This window comes from Drosophila yakuba, chromosome X (genome assembly GCF_016746365.2).
Source record: "Drosophila yakuba strain Tai18E2 chromosome X, Prin_Dyak_Tai18E2_2.1, whole genome shotgun sequence".
NCBI classification, from domain to species: Eukaryota; Metazoa; Arthropoda; class Insecta; order Diptera; family Drosophilidae; genus Drosophila; species Drosophila yakuba.
This window is the reverse complement of record NC_052526.2, coordinates 14,686,179-14,708,564: the sequence shown is the minus strand read 5'-3', so window position 1 is coordinate 14,708,564 and position 22,386 is coordinate 14,686,179. Positions and strand designations below refer to the sequence as shown.

At 45.3% G+C, this 22,386-nt stretch overlaps 1 protein-coding gene across 2 annotated transcripts in view; it reads left to right on the top strand.

The window, feature by feature from the left end:
* The window catches only part of LOC6525451, a 47,194-nt gene extending 31,177 nt beyond the window's left edge, over nt 1–16,017 (top strand). Inside the window, exons 1-4 of one of the 2 annotated variants that reach the window (XM_002101250.4) lie at nt 963–1,032; nt 6,807–7,232; nt 7,333–7,680; nt 11,786–16,017. In XM_002101250.4, the coding sequence (XP_002101286.2) occupies nt 978–1,032; nt 6,807–7,232; nt 7,333–7,680; nt 11,786–14,700 (3,744 nt within the window). In that variant the 5' untranslated portion in view covers nt 963–977 and the 3' untranslated portion in view covers nt 14,701–16,017. Of the gene's footprint in view, nt 1–962; nt 1,033–6,806; nt 7,233–7,332; nt 7,681–11,785 lie in introns of those variants that run through there. The other variant, XM_015190813.3, reaches the window with a different exon arrangement.
* The last annotated feature ends 6,369 nt before the right edge of the window (nt 16,018–22,386 follow it).

Below are 22,386 nucleotides of genomic sequence, written 5' to 3'. Positions count from 1 at the left end.
GGGGGGTTGGTGTTTTACGGGGGAGCAGTGTCAGTCGCCGTCGCTGCCTCGGTCGGCGTCGACGCTGGCAGCGACGGACAGTCTGTCCGGAGATGAATTCATCCCCCTAGTTCCCATATATTTGGGCCTTTGGTCCACTCGCAACTCGAACATGTGCGAGGGAGAGGTACAGAGGGCACAAGAGTGCGAGAGGAAGAGAGGGCGACGGGCCAGCAACCCCTGCACGCGTGTGTGCGTGTGTGTGTGTGTGCGTAGTGGTGACTACACACGTTTTTTTCCTGTATGGTTTCTTTTTTTTTTAGCCCCCGACCCTCGAGGGTCAAAAAGGGAACGAAGAGCGGTCGGTGTGTGTGTGTGTGTGTGTGTTAGTAAAAAACGCTGTCTCTGCCGACGTCGACGGCGACGGCACAGCCTCAGCGGCAGGACTGAACGCACGACGACCGTCGACCCTCGAGCGTCCCAGGAAGCCAACTAGTTGTCAGTCCACGTGAAGCCTCCGAGGGGTCAACAACACACTGCACACGACCTCAAACATATATAATCAGAGTCAGATCCTTCGGCCGACAAACACGTCGATTTTACCAAACAACATTACCTCGCATTCCCCACAGTCACTCGAAACGGTTTAACCGATACGCAACCGATACCGATACCGAACCGTTACCGTTACTGTTACTGTTACCGCTTCGTGTCTTGTGAAAGTGCTTCGAATATAAGAAAAAAACACAAGAAAAATACAAACATTCTGAGACAACCACACGCAGGACAATTGGATTACCTACGATCGTGTGTGTCTGTCACAACAATCTTTTTGTGCCTTTCGCCTTTTTTTTTTGAATACAAAAACTATTTTTTTTTTAAATCCAAAAACCACAAAAACAACCAAAACTTGTGATGTGTTAAAAGTTTAAAACGTACAACAACAAATAAAAACAAACACAAGACATCAGAATATTTTTTTTTTTACAAACATCAAGATGTACAACAAAATGCTGTCGATCAGTGAGGATCATGGATTCCGTTCGCTGAGCCGTAAGTTTTAAATTTCAAAAACCAAAAACCAAGAAAAGAAAAAGCTCCTTAGTGTAATATACTTTGAGTGACCATACCTAAAGAATTGTTGCTATATCATAATCAAGAGCACCCACAAATATTTCCCAATAAGCAATTGCCCAGAGGCGTGTATCTTGGACGGAGATAACCGCAGCATTTCTTGGAACTTCCCAGAAATTCCTATAACAGCTCTTCCTGTTCTGTTTAGTTCTGTTCTGGTGCGGTACTTCTTTTTACCATGGTGTTCACGGGTGTCTCTTTAATCATTCGCCGTTGTCGCTCTATGTTGTCCCCCAAATAGATACAAAAAACAAAAAAAAAAAAAAAACCAGGCAAATGTGCGGACAATTTTTGATAAGCGCGTTGTACTCGGGAAGAACAAGCAGAACAACAATAAGCCAACGCCCGCACCCACACCAACACACACACACACAAACACACACACACGCACACCCAGTGGTGTAGAGGGGGAGGGGGGTGGCAACCTACTTACCTACCTATATGGATCGCAGCTATATTTACATATGTCCGTCGTGACTGTCGTTGACTTTCGGGAAATAAAACAAACTTCTCTATATCGCCTCTCTGCACCTTGCTCACAATACAAATACAAATACGAATACAAATATTTTAGCGACAAAAAACAACGACCTGAAAATGAAAAGTAAAACTTACAAGCCAGCTAGCCAGCTAGCTCTAGCCACATATGTATGTCTTATCAAAAGAAGTGAGCAGAGAGCAAAGCAACAATGGGAACATTTCATTGGCTCTAAGCAAATAGAGCGGGTCTTTTGCCGTGCATATCGGTCCACCTTAAACTTACATTTCGATTACAAACGGATGTTCAAACAACGCGCGACTTCAAAAGGCCAATTGGATTTCAGCTAACCGGAAGTACAGTTGCACTTAAGCGGGATGCTTAGAATAAAACTAGATTAAATGCTCGAACCTTGAATAGTTGCAAAGGAAATGTACTATATTTATAATAGACCTTATCTTTTATTTGTTGCCTTAAATATAAAAGTTCAATGCGAAAAGAGGAGCAGGCTTTGGGAACTGTTAAAAATTTAAACGTATTTACTATCATGCATTTCGGTTTTACACCTGGCTATATTTAAACATTAATTGTCATGTATTTGTGTTGCACTCTCGGTTGAATGCTCTCTTTTTTTTTTATTATTTTGTGCTGTTGTGCCCATACCTTGTGCCCATTTCCTTTGGCTTATCAGTCGCCATGTGTGTCCAGCTTTAACACACAGACAGACGCACACGTGGACTATATGCGAGTATGTTAATGCCCGATTCCAGGCCGCGACCATATTTGCATATGGCTCATTCACTCAACCTGGCGGGGTAACTGTGGGCTCATACCGTCCGTTTGTCCGTTCGTCCGTCTGTCCGTCCGTTCGTTTGTCCGTCTACGGGTCTGTGGTCTCTGGTCTCCGGTTTACGGTCGGGGTTCCATTTGTTTGCTCATTTGTTTGTCCAGATATCCAGTCGCTTACCTTGCCGCCATATGCGGGTGTTATCAGCTTCAGCGCTAGCTTTTGGCTAACCGCTTCTTTTTCCCTGAGCCCCTGGAACCCCATGAAACCCCCTTGAAACCCCCTGAAACGCCCTGGAAACCCCTGAAACCCCCTGAAACCCCCTGAAACCCCGTGCAACCCCCGGTAACCCAGCGGAACCCCCCCGGAGCCACCAGAAAGCAAACTCTATTGGGGCACAGTAGGCAAATAAAACCAAATTTTGTATGCTAAAACACTTTGCGAAGGCGACCGCTGGTGATAAGGCTTCGGGGCTTCGATACTTGTGGCCATTGTTGCGCCCCCGCACAACAGAAATCATTGTAATTCCAGGCGGTACAATATATGTACATATATACATACTATAAAACACTAGTGTGTGTAGATGTGCGACATAGCGCTCTGTTTGTTATAGTTTCAGCTGCTAAACACCTTTCCACGTATCCGTATCGCTATGTTATCCACACATAATTTGTTTAAACAAATTAAGTCGGGGGCCGCTTGACTTCAGTTGATTTTCAGTTTTTCAGCTGCTGACGTCGCTTTGTCACTGTCAGCCAAAAAAAAAAAACAAAAAAATAAAAATCAACCGCCTGTTGGACACAACACTTACATATTTATATACATATATGTATATACTTACTACAACTACTACGCTCACGCTTACTGTTATCGCCTGCCACAGAATTTTAAGTTTGTTTAACCCTTTTTTCTTTTTGTTGTTGTTGTTAAACTTTTAAATGAGTTGGCCAAAAAAACAATACAACAAGTTGAAAGAACAAAAAAAAAATAAAAAAGCGAGCGTTGTCTTTAAATATTTACTTAGCATTTTCGGGGCGTTCGTTATTATTATTTCTACTCTGTTTTTTATTTAACAACCCGTCAACGAAGTGGAGCACTTGGAGTCATTATAATTGGATAACCATTCAGCTGTCTTTAGTTTTCGATTTCGATTTCGCAGCACTGCAAATGAATGGTTATATATTATATATATTCCTTTCTTGTCTTCTACCTTATACTTTAATAGTAATACCAACTGCGATTCCCTTAAAGAGGAGCAAGTTACGCTGTTTTCCACCATTTTCCCCAACGATAGTTGGTCCAGTTTTTCGTGGCTGACGCCATTTTTCATCGGGATCCCGTGTCCCGTGTCCTTCGTCCTTCGTCCTGCGTCCTGCGAAAGCGAGCACCTAAATACAGCGCTCTCTGCCTGGTTTTTATGGCATCCACACAGATGGAGCAGCCACCCATAACCTTTGGGCCATAAAACCGAATCCTTCGAATCCTTCGACTCCTTGCCACTGCACATGTGTGTGTGTGTATGTGTGTGTGTGTGTGTGCTACTGCCAGGATGGGGGCATAAATTAGCACAATCAACGTATTGTTTTCGGCCTGCCACGCCCCCACACGCCCATTCCTGGGCAGTCAATAACACGAGAACGTTATAAATAACAAAAATACAAGAAGCCGAACGAATTTCATATTTTCTTGTCCTGATAATTTGCGCAAAACTTCTATTAATATGTTAATTCTTAATTGTCCTACTTGTGCTAACCCCCATGGATACATGCTACAAATATACAAATATATATATATACATATATATATCTATATATGTATGTATACTTTTGTCTGGGGGGTTAATATTAATGGCCGCAGGCTTGCATTAAATGGCCAGGAGTGCTTTAGGCCAAAGTCGCAGCTCGTAAATATTTGACTTAAGCTGTGCGGTTAACAAATCGACGCACTTCAATTTATTCTCTTACTTGTGAGGGGGAAAAACGTCTGAATTAATTACGCATATATGCAAGAGGGTAAGAGATGCCAATGACATCACACCAGCTAATAAATTCTGATTCCCGATTCCTGATTCCTAAAGGCAGCAAAAATGTAGCACTTTATCGGGCAATCGATCGGAAATGCATAGCAAATTACGCGGTAGTAAAATAGTAAAAACCCCTAGACGTAGTTTATGAAAATAAAATATGAAATATTAACAGAATAATCCTGTCTTTTGTCTACCTACATATATGTATATGTATATACAATTTATGTATATATTGACTATTTGATCTGCTTAAATCGCATTCGATTTGGTCACTGCCCGAAAGGGTTAATGCAATTTATGACTTTACGGTCTCGGTAAGCTGGCACTTTTATACTTTTATGAAATCTATTTGGCAAGGACTCTGTTGACACTTGTCAGCCGGACTGACACATTTGACAGCTTCACACCCTTTCACCTTTCACTGCTGCTTTCTTTTTCTGTTTTTCTTTTTTTTTTCTATTTTTGCCCCCCTAAGCATTATGATTAACCCTCTTCAGCTGGCGCAATATTGTGCATGCTGTCAATAAGTTTTCCTTTTCATAAATAATAGTAACTTGCCGTCTGTGCTCTCTACTCTCTACTGTCTTTCTGTCTGCTGTCTTTGCTAATCTGCGAGCAAACATCTAATCTAATCGCTTAGGCAAATATCATCGGGCAACGCCCCCGGCCATTTCTTTTGCTCGACCACGCCCCCTTTGGCAGCGAGACAGCAGGTAAAAGAGCAGCTCACCTTTACACTGTTACCTGTTCTTTCTATTTTGTTTTTTTTTTCGGCTCTGGCCAATGGCATGCCGGCCAATCAATAAATAAAACACTAATAATCAGCCGGAAAATGCCCGAACAAAAAAAGGTCAAACGGGATGGATGGCGAAGGGAGGAGAGAAAAACATATTTTTTTTTGGGAAGGAAAATGGCATATATGACACAAAAAAAAAAAATAAACGCGAAAATTGAGCGTAGCCCACCCAGGCAATCAGCAGAAATTAGAGGCGACATCGTGTGTTCACATGTGTGTACAACAGCCTCACCATCACCCTCACCCTCACCCTCACCCTAGTCCTTGTCCTTATCCTCGTCGCAGGACAATCAATTGATAAAAAAGCGTAGCTCCTGGCAGGACAATTGGAAGGGCGGGCCAAATATCCCCGCTTAGGGCGCATTAGCTATTGTTTAGTATTGTTTTGGACCCGGGCAAACCGCAAATTGTTCGAACTGCCCCCGAAATGGACATAAAAAGGAAAATGTATACTCGTCTATGGAGGAAACAAGTGGCAAAGCGACAGGGAGTCAATAATTCATAGATCTATTTCCTAATTGACAACTGTGGAATGGGGCGGAGATGTGCTGTAATTGCGGATGATGTCCTCGATTAAATTGGATGGATAAAAAACACAGGGAAAATGTGCCATATAAATAATATTATATGTGTTCTGATTATAGTTTTTGATATGCAATAAAAAAAAAAAAACAAGAAAAACCTAAAAAATAAGAGTATTGTGTGATTATAGTTGATGAAGAAGGGAAAAAGTTTCGCTTGACCGAAAACTTGTGCATTTTCGATATCAACTTTTTTCCCCCGAGTGTCCTGCGGGCATCAAGGATTCCCCTTGCGTTTCTGTCTCCTTTTTTTTTGTTCCATATTTCTGGTATATATTTCACTAACACTGCAGCACAAAACCTTTCTGGTCAATCAAGTTCCGTCGATGGAATCGAAAACAAAAGTTGAACTGCCCTCGGGGCGTTTAAGTTGTGCTGCCTGTTCTATACTCGTATACTTGGTATACTTGGTATACTTGGTATACTTGGTATACTTATATATGTTATGCACTGGGTGTTGCTAATTTCTGGGCCAGATAAGCCATGACAACCGCAGATACTATTCCCGATTCTATGTGTGGCAAAAAGCAGTTGAATTAATTGCAGAGCTACTGGAATTTATGGTCATGCACACAATCAATCCACCACCACCACCATCGCCATCACCACCATCGCCATCACCACCACCAAAAACCAAAGCCAAAGTCCTAAATTCAGAGCTGGGAATCGGAATCTCCTTCACCACACCCATATATGCAAATACTGGCGGTTTTTGTGGGGGGTGGGCGGTTGTTGGGCTATTTTTATTGTTTTGTTCCCTGGCATTTGGCAAATAAATTAAAGTGCACAGAGATTGGCATTCGCGGCATGGGCATAAGCATGAGCCTCACTCCTCCGCAACGAGCATATTTGCTTATCTGTCCAAATGTAAATAGGGGATTTTCACTTGCAACACTGAGAACAATTAATGAAGCCCGCCGGCGTGCCAAACACTGCCCTACTTAATGTACACAGTGAGGGAATATTTATGAACTGAACTTAACTGAATTGAACTGAACTTAACTTGGGCTCCTTTTTTCTTACAGATTCCGACTCCACAGAGAACGATGCCGTGGCCACACAGGACATCCTCACGTGCGGCGCCTGCCAGAAGGCGTTCGCCCTCTCGGACATTGTCAAGTTCATCCAGCACAAGGTGCTGCAGTGCAACAAGGAGAACTATGGCCAGTGTGCCACCCAGAATCCGCAAATGGATCGCGATGCGGAGGAAGGTCGTCCGCTTAGCCTTGTCAATCGTCGCCCCTCGATCTCCGCCCCCATAACCGGTCGCAAATCCGCTCCAGCGTCGGCAGCAGCAGCAGTTGCAGCAGCAGCAGCAGCAGCGGCGGCAGCAGCAGCGGCGGCGGCGGCCAGCAGTACGGCCAGCGGTTCCAGGATACACACACCACCACCGAGTCCGGCGGACCTTTTGGCCGACGGAGCCAGCAGCACACCCAAACGCTTAGTAGACGGTGAGTTTTTAACCAGTACTAGTACTACTACTACTAGAGGTAGATTTGTTTCTCGCTGTGTACTAACAAGCTGACCGCTTGCATTGAATGCCACTTGCAGAGAACGACAATACCACGCCCAAGGATAGCGAGACGGGCGCCACCACCCTCGATTCGAATGCCGCCCCCTCCAGTCCAGCGGCCATCGAGCGCCAATCCTCCGGCGACAGCAGCTGCGAATTGGAGGAGGAGCAGCAGGAGCGACAGGATAAGCAGTCGCAGCAGCAGAAACAGCAGGCGAAGGTCAAGCAGGAGCCCTACGATGACGAGGGCCTCAATCATCATCAGAATCAGAATCAGCATCAGCATCAGGATGATGACGATGAGGATGAGGAGATGGAGGAGCGCTCGCTGGCCAAGCGGCCCAAAATGGAGCTGGTCGATGCCGAGGCCAACACAGTCCACACAGGTGAGTCCTCACTGCCCAACTCCGGTGCACGGGGAGTGCCATACCATACATCCCCATCCTGTCCAAATAGCATGCCGCATATTTGGGTGGCAAAATTAAAATTCCCTCCAAAGCAGCAGTGGCAGCGTTGAATAAAAAATGTGTTTGATGTGATGATCGGGCCGCGGGCCCTCGGCGATAAGCTGCAGCTGCATTAAATCAAAAGAAACCAAACCAAACCGAAAACCAAAAACCAAAAACGAAAAACCAAAAACGAAAAACCGAACCAAACCCCTGGTTCTTCTTCGGGGGCATTGGGCTAAGAAAAAAGTACACATAAATAATAATACGGGGAAAAAAGCGCGGACACTGCGGGCTGCGGACTATAGACTATAGACTATGGACAACGGGATATGGAATATGGAATATGGAGTCCGGACAGCGGACTGTGGACTTCAAAGCGCAGCTCTCAATGCTGATAAACTGCAGTGCCAGTGGCAGCAGGACGAAAAAGGACACTCGGACAGCGCGACAATCTCTCTCTCTTTCTCACTCTGCTGTCGTTCTCTTTCCCTGGCCTTTGACTTTGACATTTCAATGCAAATGATGATGAAAAGCCAAAGACAGCAATACAACAAAAAAAAAAAAGAAGCAGGACTATGGCAACGGTTAAGGGTAACCAGGCAGGCAGGACAATAAAGCCGCAGCTCTACAGCTCTGCAGCTCTGAAGCGCTGAAGCGCTGAAGCACTGAAGCTGGGCAGCTCGGAAGCTCGGAAGCTGCCCTCGAGGGTAATTTGAATGCCTCAAAAACAGCAGCTAAGGAATGCCAAAGGGGGTGAAAGGCCACTTGAGTGGACAAAGGACATCGCACTGGACTTGACACACGCACAAAAGCGAACCAACAAAAAAAAACAAGAGCAAGGGATATTTGCGGAAATAAAAAACAAAATCAAAATCAAAATAAAATAAATATAATCAAGAGTATACCCTCGACTTACTGAACTCACTGAAAGAGGTGCCCATCTTTATGTTGTTGTTGTTGTTGTTGTTGAATGCGTAGGTCAGCAGAGAGGTCAGCATATGAAATCAACGCGCATATGAAGGTCGCGTGTCAGGCAGCCGAAAAGCGATTGACTCACAACATCAAATTGGCCTTAAAAAATTGGTATGGATATATATCCCAATATATATCCCCCGATACACAGAGACAATAGAAAGGCCGGGGGGAAAGGCACAAGCTACACATACGCCATTTAACCCTTGAACTTTTGCGCTTTTGACACGAACAGCTAACAGCAAACAGCGAACAGCGAACAACAAAAGTCACTGACAATACGGCAAAAAGTTGTTTGACTCTGACAATGCCAACTGACAAGTCACACAGATATGCACACAGATATACAGATATACAGATACAGATACAGATACAGATACATTTACAGATACAGATACATCTGGCAATACAGATACACAGATACATCGCACTGAGCTGCGTTAATTACGCATTGTTCTGCCTTTTTTCTCCTTTTTTTATTTTTTTTTGGTTTTTTTTCTGTTCTGTACTTTACTTCACGGGGCTGTCCAACCTAACTCCTTCCTTTTGGGGCCATTGTTGGCCATTTGGTAATTATAAATACGTCATGGCAACCAACCAACCAGGCAGCCAGAGTGCCCGCCCGTTGAATAAAAGAAAGCCAAGCCAACTGTCAACAAAATGGATATTTGTTGCAAAAATGTAAATGCAACATGTCCTTGCCACAGGACTTTTCACCTGTCAGCGCGTCGTGTTAATTATCAATTTCGAGGCTCAGCGTGTCGCGACCGCAGCGACAATGAAACCCCATCAAGGGTTAACGGGTTAAGGGTTAAGGGGTTAAGGGTCACAGTTCAGGTGGACGGATGCGGGTGCGGGTGCGGGGGCGTGGGCTTAAGGCTCAGACCGCAATTATTGACTCATGCTGGCACTGAGCCAAAAAGACAAACAAAAAAAAAAAGAAGGAAAATCTCGTGAAGAGAAAGCACAGAGTGTAAAAAACACGAGCGAGAATGGTCGAGTGGTCGAAATCAATGCCTTCTAATAATGCCATCGGTTCATGCAACTCCACGTCCTGCGAAAGGATTAGAAGTCGCCAGTGCCACGGACCCCTTCTGTGTTCGTCCTTTATGTGCGGCAAGAGCCGGAAAAGGATTCACACAGACCGACTGGCTTAGGATGCTGACAGTTGGCGAAGCTGCAACAATTATCCCATTACGCGCGCAACCCTTTTTTTGTTCTGATCGCCGCCACCCGCTGCTTTGGCAAAATCACTCATACGCACTGTGTGCCGACTGCACTTCCTGGCGGTCAATTTGGCATTTCCGGTGCCAGGACATCCGCGCTCTTTGTCTGCCTGCGTTGCAGGGCAAAAAAAATATATGAGCTTTTGCACAAAAGCAATTCTAATTAATGAATTCTAAATGTACACAGATTAGCAAATGATTTTGAAAATGAAAATACAAAAAAAAATATCGAAAGAGCAGCTGAAAATTGTGCGCACATGACATGAATATATAATTATTTTGAAATTTTCTCGGCCTAATAACCTTATTTTTGCATTAATAATGAAACCCTTTTCCACATTTCTTTTTTTTTTTGTTTTTTGTTTTCCTTGTGTTTGCTAAAGAGTAAATAATATTTAAATTTATTTTCCGTGTCGAAACTTCCCGCATTCGACAGCTGACAGAATCAGAACGTGCCAAACCCGCGCCTTTTGTGTTTTACCCGCTCGTCTCTTCCTTTTTTTTTTGTATCTAAATGATTATATTGAAGCGCGTGCGCATCGCGAGCTGTGCGATCAAGGATCAGACAAATAATGCCTGATGTTTTTGGACAACTTTTACCTCTTTTTTTCTCGCTTGCTCGAGGATCGCGCAACCCTTTCCGCTGGCAGCAGCAGGATTCAAGGGTTGCTCCTTGTGTTGCTTCATAGGGATGTGAGGCATTGTAAGCGTATTATCTGTCAGATTCATTTGCATTTCCTGTGGCATGCGGGCCAGCGATCCCTGATCTCCAGGATCCTGATCCCGCTGCCAAAGGGTCGCGGCGAAAGCATGTTAAACACGACTCACCTTTGACAGCGCCAGGAAGCTGTTTCAGTTCAGTTCAGTTTTCTGTATGCCCCCTGCCGCCAGCACAACTTTAATGTGGATTCCCATAAAAAAAAAACAAAAAAAAAAGGAAAAGTGTGGAGAATGCGTGTCCTGTCTCGTGCCTTTCCATTTCCATTCATTTTTATGGATAATTTTCGGAAAAATGGAAAAATGTTCATTCTGTGCGCTTTAAAGGTGTCATTTAAATGCAGAGTGCGTCCTCATCACTCGGGGGTAGTTCGTTCGTTGGCCATAGTTTCGATGGCATTAACACCTTGTTGTCCTCACTGGCGACATGTGGCCACATCCTTAGCCCCCTTCGCCTTGGCTTTCAATTTTTATTTATTAGAAAATTTTCGTTTTTAGTGGCGACGCAAAAAAAAGAAAAAAAGGAGGAAAAGTGTCTTCTTTGCACATTTTTCATAAATTTTCCAATTTTACATCTGTTGCGCGGGGCGGCACATGTGTCGCAGGACATGGGACACAGGACATGGGACACAGGACACAGGACACAGGACGCAGGACATTTGGTGGGTGGTTTTTAGGGCTGCCATTTCCGCCATGGCAAATTAACAAATGTCGCGACAAAACCGCAGCAAACTAAAGGACACACACATGTGTGTGTGTGTGTGTGTGTGTGCCTTTTGCATGGGGCAATATCCTACGCTATATTGGCAATCTCCGTGTCGGGGTTTCATGCGTGTCCTGCGCTTCTTGCATTTTGGCATGCCAACCGCGCGCGCTGCAAAATCAATAAATAAATAAATACTGGCTAGGTTCCGCACCTCCGCAAAATGCTCATTAATAATTAATAACGAACGAACGAAATTGCCAGGCAACCGAAAATGTGCACGTTGCAACTTCTAGCTAAGCTGCTGGTAATGCAATTTAAACTGCTCGCAAATTAAAGCTAGTTTATTCATTTACTCTTACAATATGTATGCAATATGTATATATGTACTATATGAGTTTTTGGTTTTTTCTTGTATTTGCAGAACCCAGCAACTATACGTGCTCCACGTGCAAAACCCGCTACACATCCGCCTGGCGCCTCATCCAGCATGTCCAGCACTCGCACGGTGTCAAGATCTACGTGGAGAGTCCCGGCGGTGGAGCCACATTGACGGTGGCCACGCCCGCCGCCCTCAACAACAGTGCTCTGGCATTGGCCGCCGCCGCCGCCGCCGCAGCCTCCGCTACCGCTTCCGGTCTGGCGAGTCCACAGCCAGCGGTCAGTCCCAATCCCGCAGTTACATCGGCGGCCAAGAGGAGCAGTCCGTTGGGCGCAGCGGGTTCGGCCATTCTGTCCACCTCGGTTAGCTCCACCTGCTCCAACTCGTTGGTGAACACCAGCGGTGGCAGCATCAGCAACACCAGCAGCATTGGCTCACCGCAACAGCAACAACAGCAGCAGCAGTTGCAACTGCAACAGCAGCAGCAGCAGGCACAGCAGCAACAGCAGCGCGTGCAGCAGCAACAGAGAGAGAATCTGGCATCAGCCATGGCCGCTGGCATGCGTCATCATCCGCTGCTGCCGCCGCCAGAGGCCATGCACGCCAATCCCTTCCAGCTGCTGCGCATGCCACTGCCACCAGCATTGGCCCAGGCCGGAAATGTAGTTCCTACGGTGGCGCCACTCTTCGGTCGCCCCACGCCCGCCGATCACTACCGCATGGAGCAGCTGGTCAGCGAGCAGTTCCGCCACCATGGCTTCAATCTGGCCGCCGCCGCTGCCGCCGCACAGGCGCAGTTCAATGCCAATGGTCAGGTGGTCGGTGGCGTGGTCACCGGTTCGGTTGAGCCACGTCCCCCATCGTCGAGCAGCAGTGGCAGCCAGCGTGGATCGGTGCCCCCAGCAGCCCTGCCGCCACCATCTCTGAGCTCCCAGCAACAGCAGCAGCAGCAACAGCAACAGCAGCAATCGTTGCAGCAGCAGCAGCAGCAACAGCAAGGTGCCCAGCAGCAACTGCAGTCCGCACAGCAGCAACAGCAGTCGCAGCAGCAGCAATCGCAACAGCAACAGCAACAGATCACACCGGGTCTGGTTGGCGGAGCTGGTGGCTCCCTGAAATTGGAACCGCAGCAGATGGATTTTTACTCGCAGCGATTGCGTCAGCTTGCGGGCACAACAAGCCCTGGAGCTGGCAGCACTGTTAACTCGAGCTCGCCGAGTCCACGACAGAAGCAATCGCCGCATTTCGCGAGCCCCTCGCCCTCGCAGCAGCAGCAACAGCAATTGGCCACCATCCCGCGACCCCATTCCCTTACTCCGCCCGAGAAACTGGGCGATGCTAGCTCCGAAAATGGCAGCTTGGGACTAATCCTGGCCAGCACGCCGCGTTCCGCCAGCACGCCACCCTCGAAAACGGGCGATGTGTCCATGCAGGAACCCATTGCCCATTGCTACTCCTGTAGCTACTGCGACAAGAAGTTCCGGTTCGAGAACAATCTGATTATCCACCAGAGGACCCACACCGGCGAGAAGCCGTACAAGTGCACCGCCTGCGACTTTGAGTGCTCGCACATCCAGAAGCTGATGAAGCACATGCGGGTGCACCGCAGTCCGGCGGATGAGCAGGACAACCAGGATAACCAGGACGATGGCAGCAATGCCGATTCGCTGGAAACCAATGAGGCCGACAACGACGAGGATCCCAATCCCGATGAGTCCGAGGAGGAGTTGGGCGATGGCGATAACGATCCCGATGGCGATGGTGACCTCGATGGCGAGGATGAGGACGAGGATGAGCTGGAGGAGTGCGAGGACATGGACTACAAGGCGGAGGACCTCAGTGTTAGCAATCGTATCGATGGCAAGAGCCAGAGCCCCAAGACGACCAGCTCGGGCGCCACATCGCTGGTTGGTGAATTGATGGACAAGTTCGGTCTGTCCAACATTGCCCAGTACAGTGAAGCCTACAAGCAGGCGCTCCAGGAGTCCGGACGCAAGGAGGCCGCCGCTGCCGCCGCCGCCGCTGCTGCAGCAGCCGACAACAACAATCGCGGTGGTGCTGGTGCTCCGCTGAGTGACAAGCTGAATGGTCTGCCTGTGGCCGCTCTCCGTCTGCGGGATGAGTTCGCCAAGAACTGCAACATGTTCCAGCAGCAGCAGGATGCAGGTGCTCCGTCGCAAGTGCCGCTCTTCAATCCATTCCCCAATCCCTTCGAGCTGAGCAAGCGCATGAAGATGGACGGCGGCGATTGGTGGGGCATGTCGCAGGCTCTCCATCGGAATGAGGCACTGTTCGAGAATCTGAAGCTGAAGCCACTGGGCCTGGGTGGCGCCAACTCGCTGATCCAGGGACCGCTGCTCAAGAAGGAGAGCCGCCAGCGCAACGACACGTGCGAGTTTTGCGGCAAGGTGTTCAAGAACTGCTCGAATCTGACGGTGCATCGCAGAAGTCACACCGGCGAGAAGCCGTACAAGTGCGAACTCTGCTCCTACGCCTGCGCCCAGAGCTCCAAGCTGACGCGGCACATGAAGACACACGGCAGGACCGGCAAGGATGTGTACCGCTGCCGCTTCTGCGACATGCCATTCAGTGTGCCCTCGACGCTGGAGAAGCACATGCGCAAGTGCGTCGTCAATCAGGGCAAGGCGGCGGCGGCTGCCAATGCGGTTGCTGCCGCTCAGGCGGCACAGGCTGCAGCGCAACACATCCAGGCCGCCGCCCAGCAGGCGCAGGCGGTACAGGCTCAGGCGGTGCAGGCCCAGGCGGCGCAGCAGTCGCAACAGCAGCAGCAGCAGCAGCAGCAACAACTATCGCCCATGGGCGTCGTTGGCTATCCGCCGCAGTTTGTCAGCGGTCACAATCTCTCACTGCCGGGCAGCGTGAGCGGCGACAATGACTCGAATGCCTCCTCCAGCTTGACCGGCGTCCATCCCATATCGCTCAAGGAGGAGGCATGACTTTTTGGTGGTTTTCCCGTGCCGCTGGCGCCACCACCGCCACTGCAGCAGCATCAGCCGCATCAGTCGCATCAGCAGCAGTCGCATCAGCAGCAGTCGCAGCAGCAGCAACAGACCAGTCGCAGTCGCATCATGTCGCGCATCTTCTAAAGGTGTCTAAACGATTTAGAAAGCAAACAGAAAACATGCCAAGCCCCCTGTAAATATGACTTTTTTGAAAAAAGCCCCCATCCAGCTCCTTCCAGGCGACGAAAAAAAACGACCAGAGGCATTTAATACCAAAGCAATAACCGTTATGTAATATAATTTTAAAGATTCGAACCTTACTTACTTTTTTTTTTTTTTGAAACGAAAACAAAAAAAAACACACCACACATTTTTTTCCAACATTTTTTTTCGTGCTTGTAATTTATATATATAAATATATATATAGTATATAAATATACGTAAATGTATTAATATAATCGATTAGTGAGTAATTGTGTGGACACACATTTTCCAGTGTATTTTCTAGGACTAAGTAAGCGAAAGAGAAAGGATTTGTATAAAATGAAAAACCGAAACCTACTAAATCTAAACGTAAAAAAAAAAAAATGCAAAAAATTCTGCTCCCAGTGAGCCACAAAAATAAGCAAAATTATACTCTAAACTTAATGGCATTACTATATGAATATTACCAATATGGGCGAGTGTATGAATGAATATTTTTTTCATCGATGTACATTTTTTTAGTAAATCTAGACCCCTAGCACTAAAGACGAACACTTGTAAAAATCCTAAATCTAATTCTAATCATGATTATCGTATATGTATTCGTTTTATTCGAGTTCCCTTTGATTTTATTTCCTTTCCTCTCCTCTCCTCTCCTTTCCCACTTTCCCATCTTTTTTTTTTGCCTAGACATAATTCTATTATTAAATGTAATTTAAATGAAAAAAAAACGAAAAATAATCAAATTTTTTTACATACATAAATAAATATAAATGTAAAACACAAATTTTTTTTAAACAATTTTAGTCTAAGCTGACAAGGAAAATCATGCATAAACTTTGAGGCAGGAGCAAATTGAGAAAAGATGAAGATGCAAATTTGTACGTAAAACTTCAAGTGAATTATAAGAAATAGAAGAAAGCAATTAACGAGAAAATACCGAAACAACAACAACAAAACAAATAAAACGACAACAACTAGATTTAGAAGACTGAAGAACTGAGAACGAAAATTGTTTTCTTGCAAACAAACAAGAAACAAGAAAAAAACAAAAAAGACAGAACGAAAGTAAAAGGCGAAAGAGAGCTGGAAAACGGACAATGAAAAGGCGGAAAAAAAGGACACGAGAAAGTGCATTTTTTTATAAATAGTTTTTTTGCTGTTGATTTTCGTTATTTGATTGAAACTAAAAAAAAAAAAGATTGAAATCCAAAATTTTGATTAATATTTAATTGTTTGTTTTTGTAGTAAAAATACATTTTTGTGAGCAAAATTCAAAGGCGCAACATTAGTTTAAACCTTGTTTTGTTTCGAGTCCCCAAAAATCCCACCTGGAAATCCCACTACTAAAGCAGTTGAATTTTCCCAAATTGCCTTAATACCGGCGATTTCCACAGTTTCCATCGACGAAGTTTACCGTGCATAATTTATCGAATTCGACATGTACTAAATTTAAGAATGAGGTTTTAATGCATTGTGTTTAACATATATAGAACATATATATAAAGCGAAAACTGAATAAACAAAAATCCATGAAAATTCAAAAAAAAAAACACACACACACGAGTTTTATATTTTATTTGGCAACATTTTTGGTTTCAATACTGATTTCTTCCACGAAAAGCAGAGCAAACGGCGAACGGAAACCGAAACGAAACGAAGCAAACTAAAACTATCATTAAATCTTAGAAAATTAAATGTAGCTATAACAAAAAAGGAACCTTTATACTAAACAAAATTAAACCAGGACATTGTCTCATTTGGCCGAGAGCAATAGCAAGGAGCGAATTAAAGGAAAAAAAAACGAAAACGGAAAAAAAAACAAAAATATTTTTCAAATGTGTGTAATTTTTTGAAAGTAACAATAACGAGAATACGAAAAGGAAAACAAAAAACACAAATTTAAAAATTAATAATTAAATGATAGTTGTCTGTGTTACGAAAATACAAAAAATATAAAAATACAATTGAAAAACTGTAAGCGAGCAAGCGAAAGCGACTTTTATTTTTCCCATAAATGGTTTTATAGCAGCGTGGAACCTACCGCCCAGCCCAAAAGTAGGCAACCCATTAGGATCGGAAACGATCGTGCGGCGCAAAAAATGTGTTGCCTACATGTAAGGGGTGCCGAAAACCAACGCTAGGTGGCGCTCTCACTACCGCTGGCTAAGTGGTTGGAAAATACAAGAAAAGCTGTAGGGAGGAAAAAAGAGAGCGACAGAGAGAGCGCCCAGCACATGTCCACCATTGGCCACCCACCGTCCCCCGCGGCCCCAACCCCACGTGACCACTCGACCAGCCGCTGACCAATCCAAGCACCACCGACCGCCCCAATTGTCATGTGCGGAAACTTCAATTGGCATCTGGCATCCAGCATCTGCAAGCGAGACCGAAACCCTGCCCAAGCCGAACGAACCTCACATATGCGACGCCGCCAGCGCAGTCGCCGTCAACTGCGGCAGCGACAGCAACCCTCCACCCACCACGCACACACACACACACACCAAACACCCACCCACCAGCGCCCACTGGCCAGTTCGAACTAGCGCGCTGTCGAACAAGTTCGACGCCTCTGGCTCTGCGCTGGTTGCAAACGGACATCGAACGAAAGGACTTGTGCCCCCCTTTCAAATGAAAAAACTAGTGTAATATTATAGTTAGTGTAATAGTTAAGTCTTTATTGAGCAATATGCTAATAATCTTAATTCGGAGAAACTTAGTCCCTAATTAACACAGCTGTTTAGGGGTAAAATAGCATCAGTTGTAGTTCATTTATATTGTCTGGATTACAAGAACACAAGTTAAAACACCGATGCAACTAACATTTTGGCTTTTGGCTTTCAGATCTACGTTCGTCAACTTTAAACAAACAGATAGCATACCGATTGTTTTATGTTGTTAACTATAGTTAACCACCTTTTTGAATTTCTGTTGGCCTAGTATTTTAAACCGAAAAATCATGAAACGATTACAAAATGCTCAGTTTTGTGGTACAAGATTTTTGATACTATTTGATCATAAGTAGTAGTATTAGTTAGTAGTAGTAGTAGTTTCGACTGCAAATGAGGTATTTTAACCCAAAAAGTCATTCAATTCATTCATTTTGTAGTGAAAAATGTTCATTTTATGGCCAAATGATTGATTTGATACCAAGTAGATGAAAATTTCGATCAATTTAAAAAAAATCTAAGCATGACAATTAGTAATTTTCCTTGTTAAAATTATCGTAAAAATAAAACAACATTTTAAGTAAAGTTGTTTATTTAGTTTTTATATTACACTAAGATTTGAAAACTTTTCGTCGCTATAAATTTACTTTGATAAGCTTTACGTAATGTACTGCTTACATAAGTAGCTGCGATTTAGTAATGTTATATAACAATATACTAATAAAGTAAACTATGTGTTTCGGCACTTCTGCACTGCTCCAGATCGGACCACAAGTATCCACTCCATGTTACATATATACCCAATAGTCACCATTGGACTGCCTTTGGGGGCAGAAGAGGCGTGCCGCGGTTGAAGGTGGGCAATTAATAACAGGGTCCTGCCGAATGTGTGGACCCCACTTGGTGCGCATTATTCATTCTCCATTTGCAGGAGGTCCTGCGTTCCTCGTCCTTGGTTAGGGTTTTAGTCCATTCCCTTCCACTCCTTGCCTTTTCTTTGCTTTCCAAAAACTCGAAGCGGATACAAGGACTGCGATTCGGTCTGTGGCTTTACTTTCAGGCGGGTTTGGGGGGATGGGGGGGGGAGGGGGTGTGTTGGCGTTAAGGGCAGGAATTTTTGGGGGGACATTGGGGAAAATGAAAATGAAGCTGGAAGGCTGTGAAGGCGACATTTGTTCGTGCAGCGACTAATTCAAGTATGTGTGTGTATATATAGTACACATGGCGGGTAGCTCACACACATGCGACCATCTCTTTCTCGCATTGCCTTTGGCACAAGGGTGAAACTTTTACAGTTAGCTGGCAGAGATTCTTTTCTGATGATAAATTAATTTATTATGTTCGAATTGACGCACTCGCTACCAACAGCTACCAATGTGAGCGGATGTTGCCTGTATTTGTATCTGTGACCGGAGTCTGCCAGGATATGCATGCACATACACATGTACTCCAAGTGTGTGCGTGTGTGTATCTCTGTGTGTGTGTGTGTGCGCTTTTCAACCCCTTTGAGTGTGCACAATTACAAAAACAACTACAGGAATAATGAACAACACCATCTGACCACTTGAATAATTTCAAAGTGGCGGGCGGCAGGGGGGGACCTCTTGTGCCGGGTGATGTTTTAATTGAAACCCTGGCCGGGAATGGCTGCCACAGCCCGAGCACAAACCACCCAAAAACCACCCACAGCCATCGTGAATGCGAAGGGGTTTTTTTGGGCACCTTTAAGCAAACATGGCGTCGTCCACGGGGGCTACGCAGATCTTGCGAGATCCCCAGGCCTCCAGCTTTATACATACACATTCATATATCTATCTATATACATACATATACATATATTTATATATATGGAGTACAACTTTTACACTTCTTTGCGCTTTGTTTTTTTTTTTTATCATTTAGACGACGCTTTTCGCTTTTCTTATTCTGCACGTTACCAAAACAATAAAAAGGCTCCGTCTCTGTTTCTGGCTTGCCAATGCCAATGGAATGATACCACAAACTTCTCGCACAGACGCGATTCGTGGGGCCGCAGGGGGGAGGAGGGGGTTTGGTCAGAGGGGGGGCGGATGGGATGAGTGGGTGTCTCACCCGGAAAGCAAAGAAAGTCAAAGAACAAATGTCTATGGCTCCAAAGTCAGAGCACATTCATATTCGCCAGTTACTACATACGCTTACGACTGATCAACTTTGCTTAACCCTTTTTCGCCGATTTATTTAAAATAATATTGGAATTTCCAAATACAGAAAATAGCAAATTTCGTATTTATTTGTTAAGTATTTTAATATAAAATCTATACATTTTCCATTTTTATGTACATATGTAGTCTGACATGTGCTTAGTAATGCATGCATATTTTCAAGCGAACCAATACACCCGAATTTCCAGGATATGCGGACAAACCGTAAAGGATGCACGCGCATTGCCGCCACAAGCAAAAGGCAACCGAAAACGGGAATGAAAACCGAAACTGAATCCGAATCCGAATCCGAATCTGAAGCGCAGACTACGGCGGCTTTTTCGTAGCCATTCCATTCGTTTCGTTTCCGCAGCTCCATTTTACACCGAAAGAAATGGGAATTAATGATTAATTAATGATCACATTTAAACGCGTGATAATAAGTTTAATTGTTTCGGGATTTTATAAAAAGTGTGTGTGTTGAAGTGCCACAAATATTTGCATAAAAACAATAAAGTATATATGTTTTGCTTTTTATTTCAGGTGTAGTGCTCGGGCACTGGGCAATGGAACCCGGCCTCAGCCTCAGCCTCATCGGACCCCCCTATCCCCCTTTCCCCCCTATACCCCTTTCCCGGCAGGACACACACATTATGTACCCGTACCCGTGCCCGTGCACATGCATGTGTGAGTGAGTGTCCTGGCGCTGGATATCGTGCTCTAGAGACCAAATGGAAACTTAAGCCTTTCTTTTGTGCCAGCTAAGGACTCTCATACTGTCCATGAACCTTTGTGGCGTCATAAAGCGGGGGAGGAGAAGGGGTGAGCTGAGGGGGGGGTGGGGGGCTGAAGGGGATGGAGTGCAAGAGCGGATGGTCGAGGTCCTTTCAATGCATCCTTTTTGGTGCGAGCGAATTTCGTGTGTAAGTGAGTGTATGTGTGGAGTGCAAGTGCACATTGTCTTTGCATGTGTGAGAGTATGTACATATGTATGTGTGCGGGTGTGCCAGTGTGTGACTGTGTGCGAGTGTGTGTGTGTGTGCGAGTGTGTGGACACACGGCAGGACACCAGGCACGCTCGTTCGCGCACTCGCTGGTTCGTTAATAAGAGCCCCAAAGCGCAGCTCCGGCGGCATCCTCCGTTGTCCTCCGGGGGAAGCGCTGGCCCCCGACATCCTGGTGGTATCCTGGTGGAATCCTGGTGTACTGGTATCCTGGTACGCCCGCCTCCTCCCCCCCTGAGGATGCACAGCCACGCCCCCAGCGACCGAACACAGGCACTGGCTAACTTGCGCCACTGCCCACACACGCACACACACACACACACACCTGCACGGAAAAAAGGATACAGAACACAGAACTCCGCCAATATATTACACATTACATAATATTAATACTAATACTAAAAGCTGAAGGATAAAAACAAAAACCTACATTTGTAACTACTAAGAATATGCGAGTTTTATTTTGTTAAATTGAGCCAATAAGTATGTTGTATAATTACAAAGATTTGTTTACTCTTACTCCAAAAAAATCGTAATTGATTAAAATTTAGTGAAATAGTTAACACAATTATTTGATATTATTATTTATTTTCTGCACATGTAGGAAAACGAGCGAAGGGCCTCAGTGTGAGTGTAAAAAAAGAGAAATAATGAATAAAAGAATCATTAAGCCGGCGTGTGTGCGCGTAAGGGAGGGATGCGGGCGGGGGATGGGGGGTTGGGGGGTGGGGAAAACCCCCCCTGGAAAACCTGGCCAGTGGAGAGTGCAACTTTGCCGCTCGCCCCTCGACGCCCGCTGCATTCACCTCTTGCATGGCTGACATTCAATGACTTTTCTAACTTTTCACTGGGTTGTTTGCATTCTTTAAGCCGTCCTCTTGCCCCCCGGAAACCCCCTCGGCAGCCCCCCTTTGCAGCCCCCCCTTTTCAACCAGCTTCACCGCCGTCGCCGCCACTGGTTTTTTTTTTTTTGTGTGTTGTTCCTGGGACTCTTTCAAACAAAAACGCGAATGCGAATGCAATCCCGAGTTGGCTTTGCCTTTGTAGTCCGCCCATTTTCCCGCTTCTCTTATTTGGAAAATCCATTTGTCCACCTGGCCCACACACACACACACACACACACACAGGCCCTCTTAGCACACACACACACAAAAACACACACACATATAGCTGCGTAAACACCTGGACCAAACTTTGTTGCACAATTATAGAGCTGAAAAAGCCAAGATAGATGGGCAGGCAAATTAAAAAAAAGTCTATATAAATAAAATGGAAAATGGAAAATGGAAACTGGTAAATAAAACGTAGCATCACCGTGAAAATGGTGGAAAAAAGAGTAACGTTGGTGTTTTTGTTTCTGGATTTCTTTAATTAAACTCTAATTGCGTGATTAGTGAGAATTTAGATGGTGCGTGCCTATGACAATTGCCCCGGGGTAAATAGGCAGCAACTCAACTCAACTCAACTCAACTGAACCCTTTTGGGAACTCTGTACTCGGGCACATGCTGAAATTTTTATGACAACCAAAGTTTGTCAGTTGCGATGCACTGAGATAAGAAATGCTCACAAAAATGCCATCTACTGGGTAAAAGTAATATTCCAATATTACACTTAAATCAATG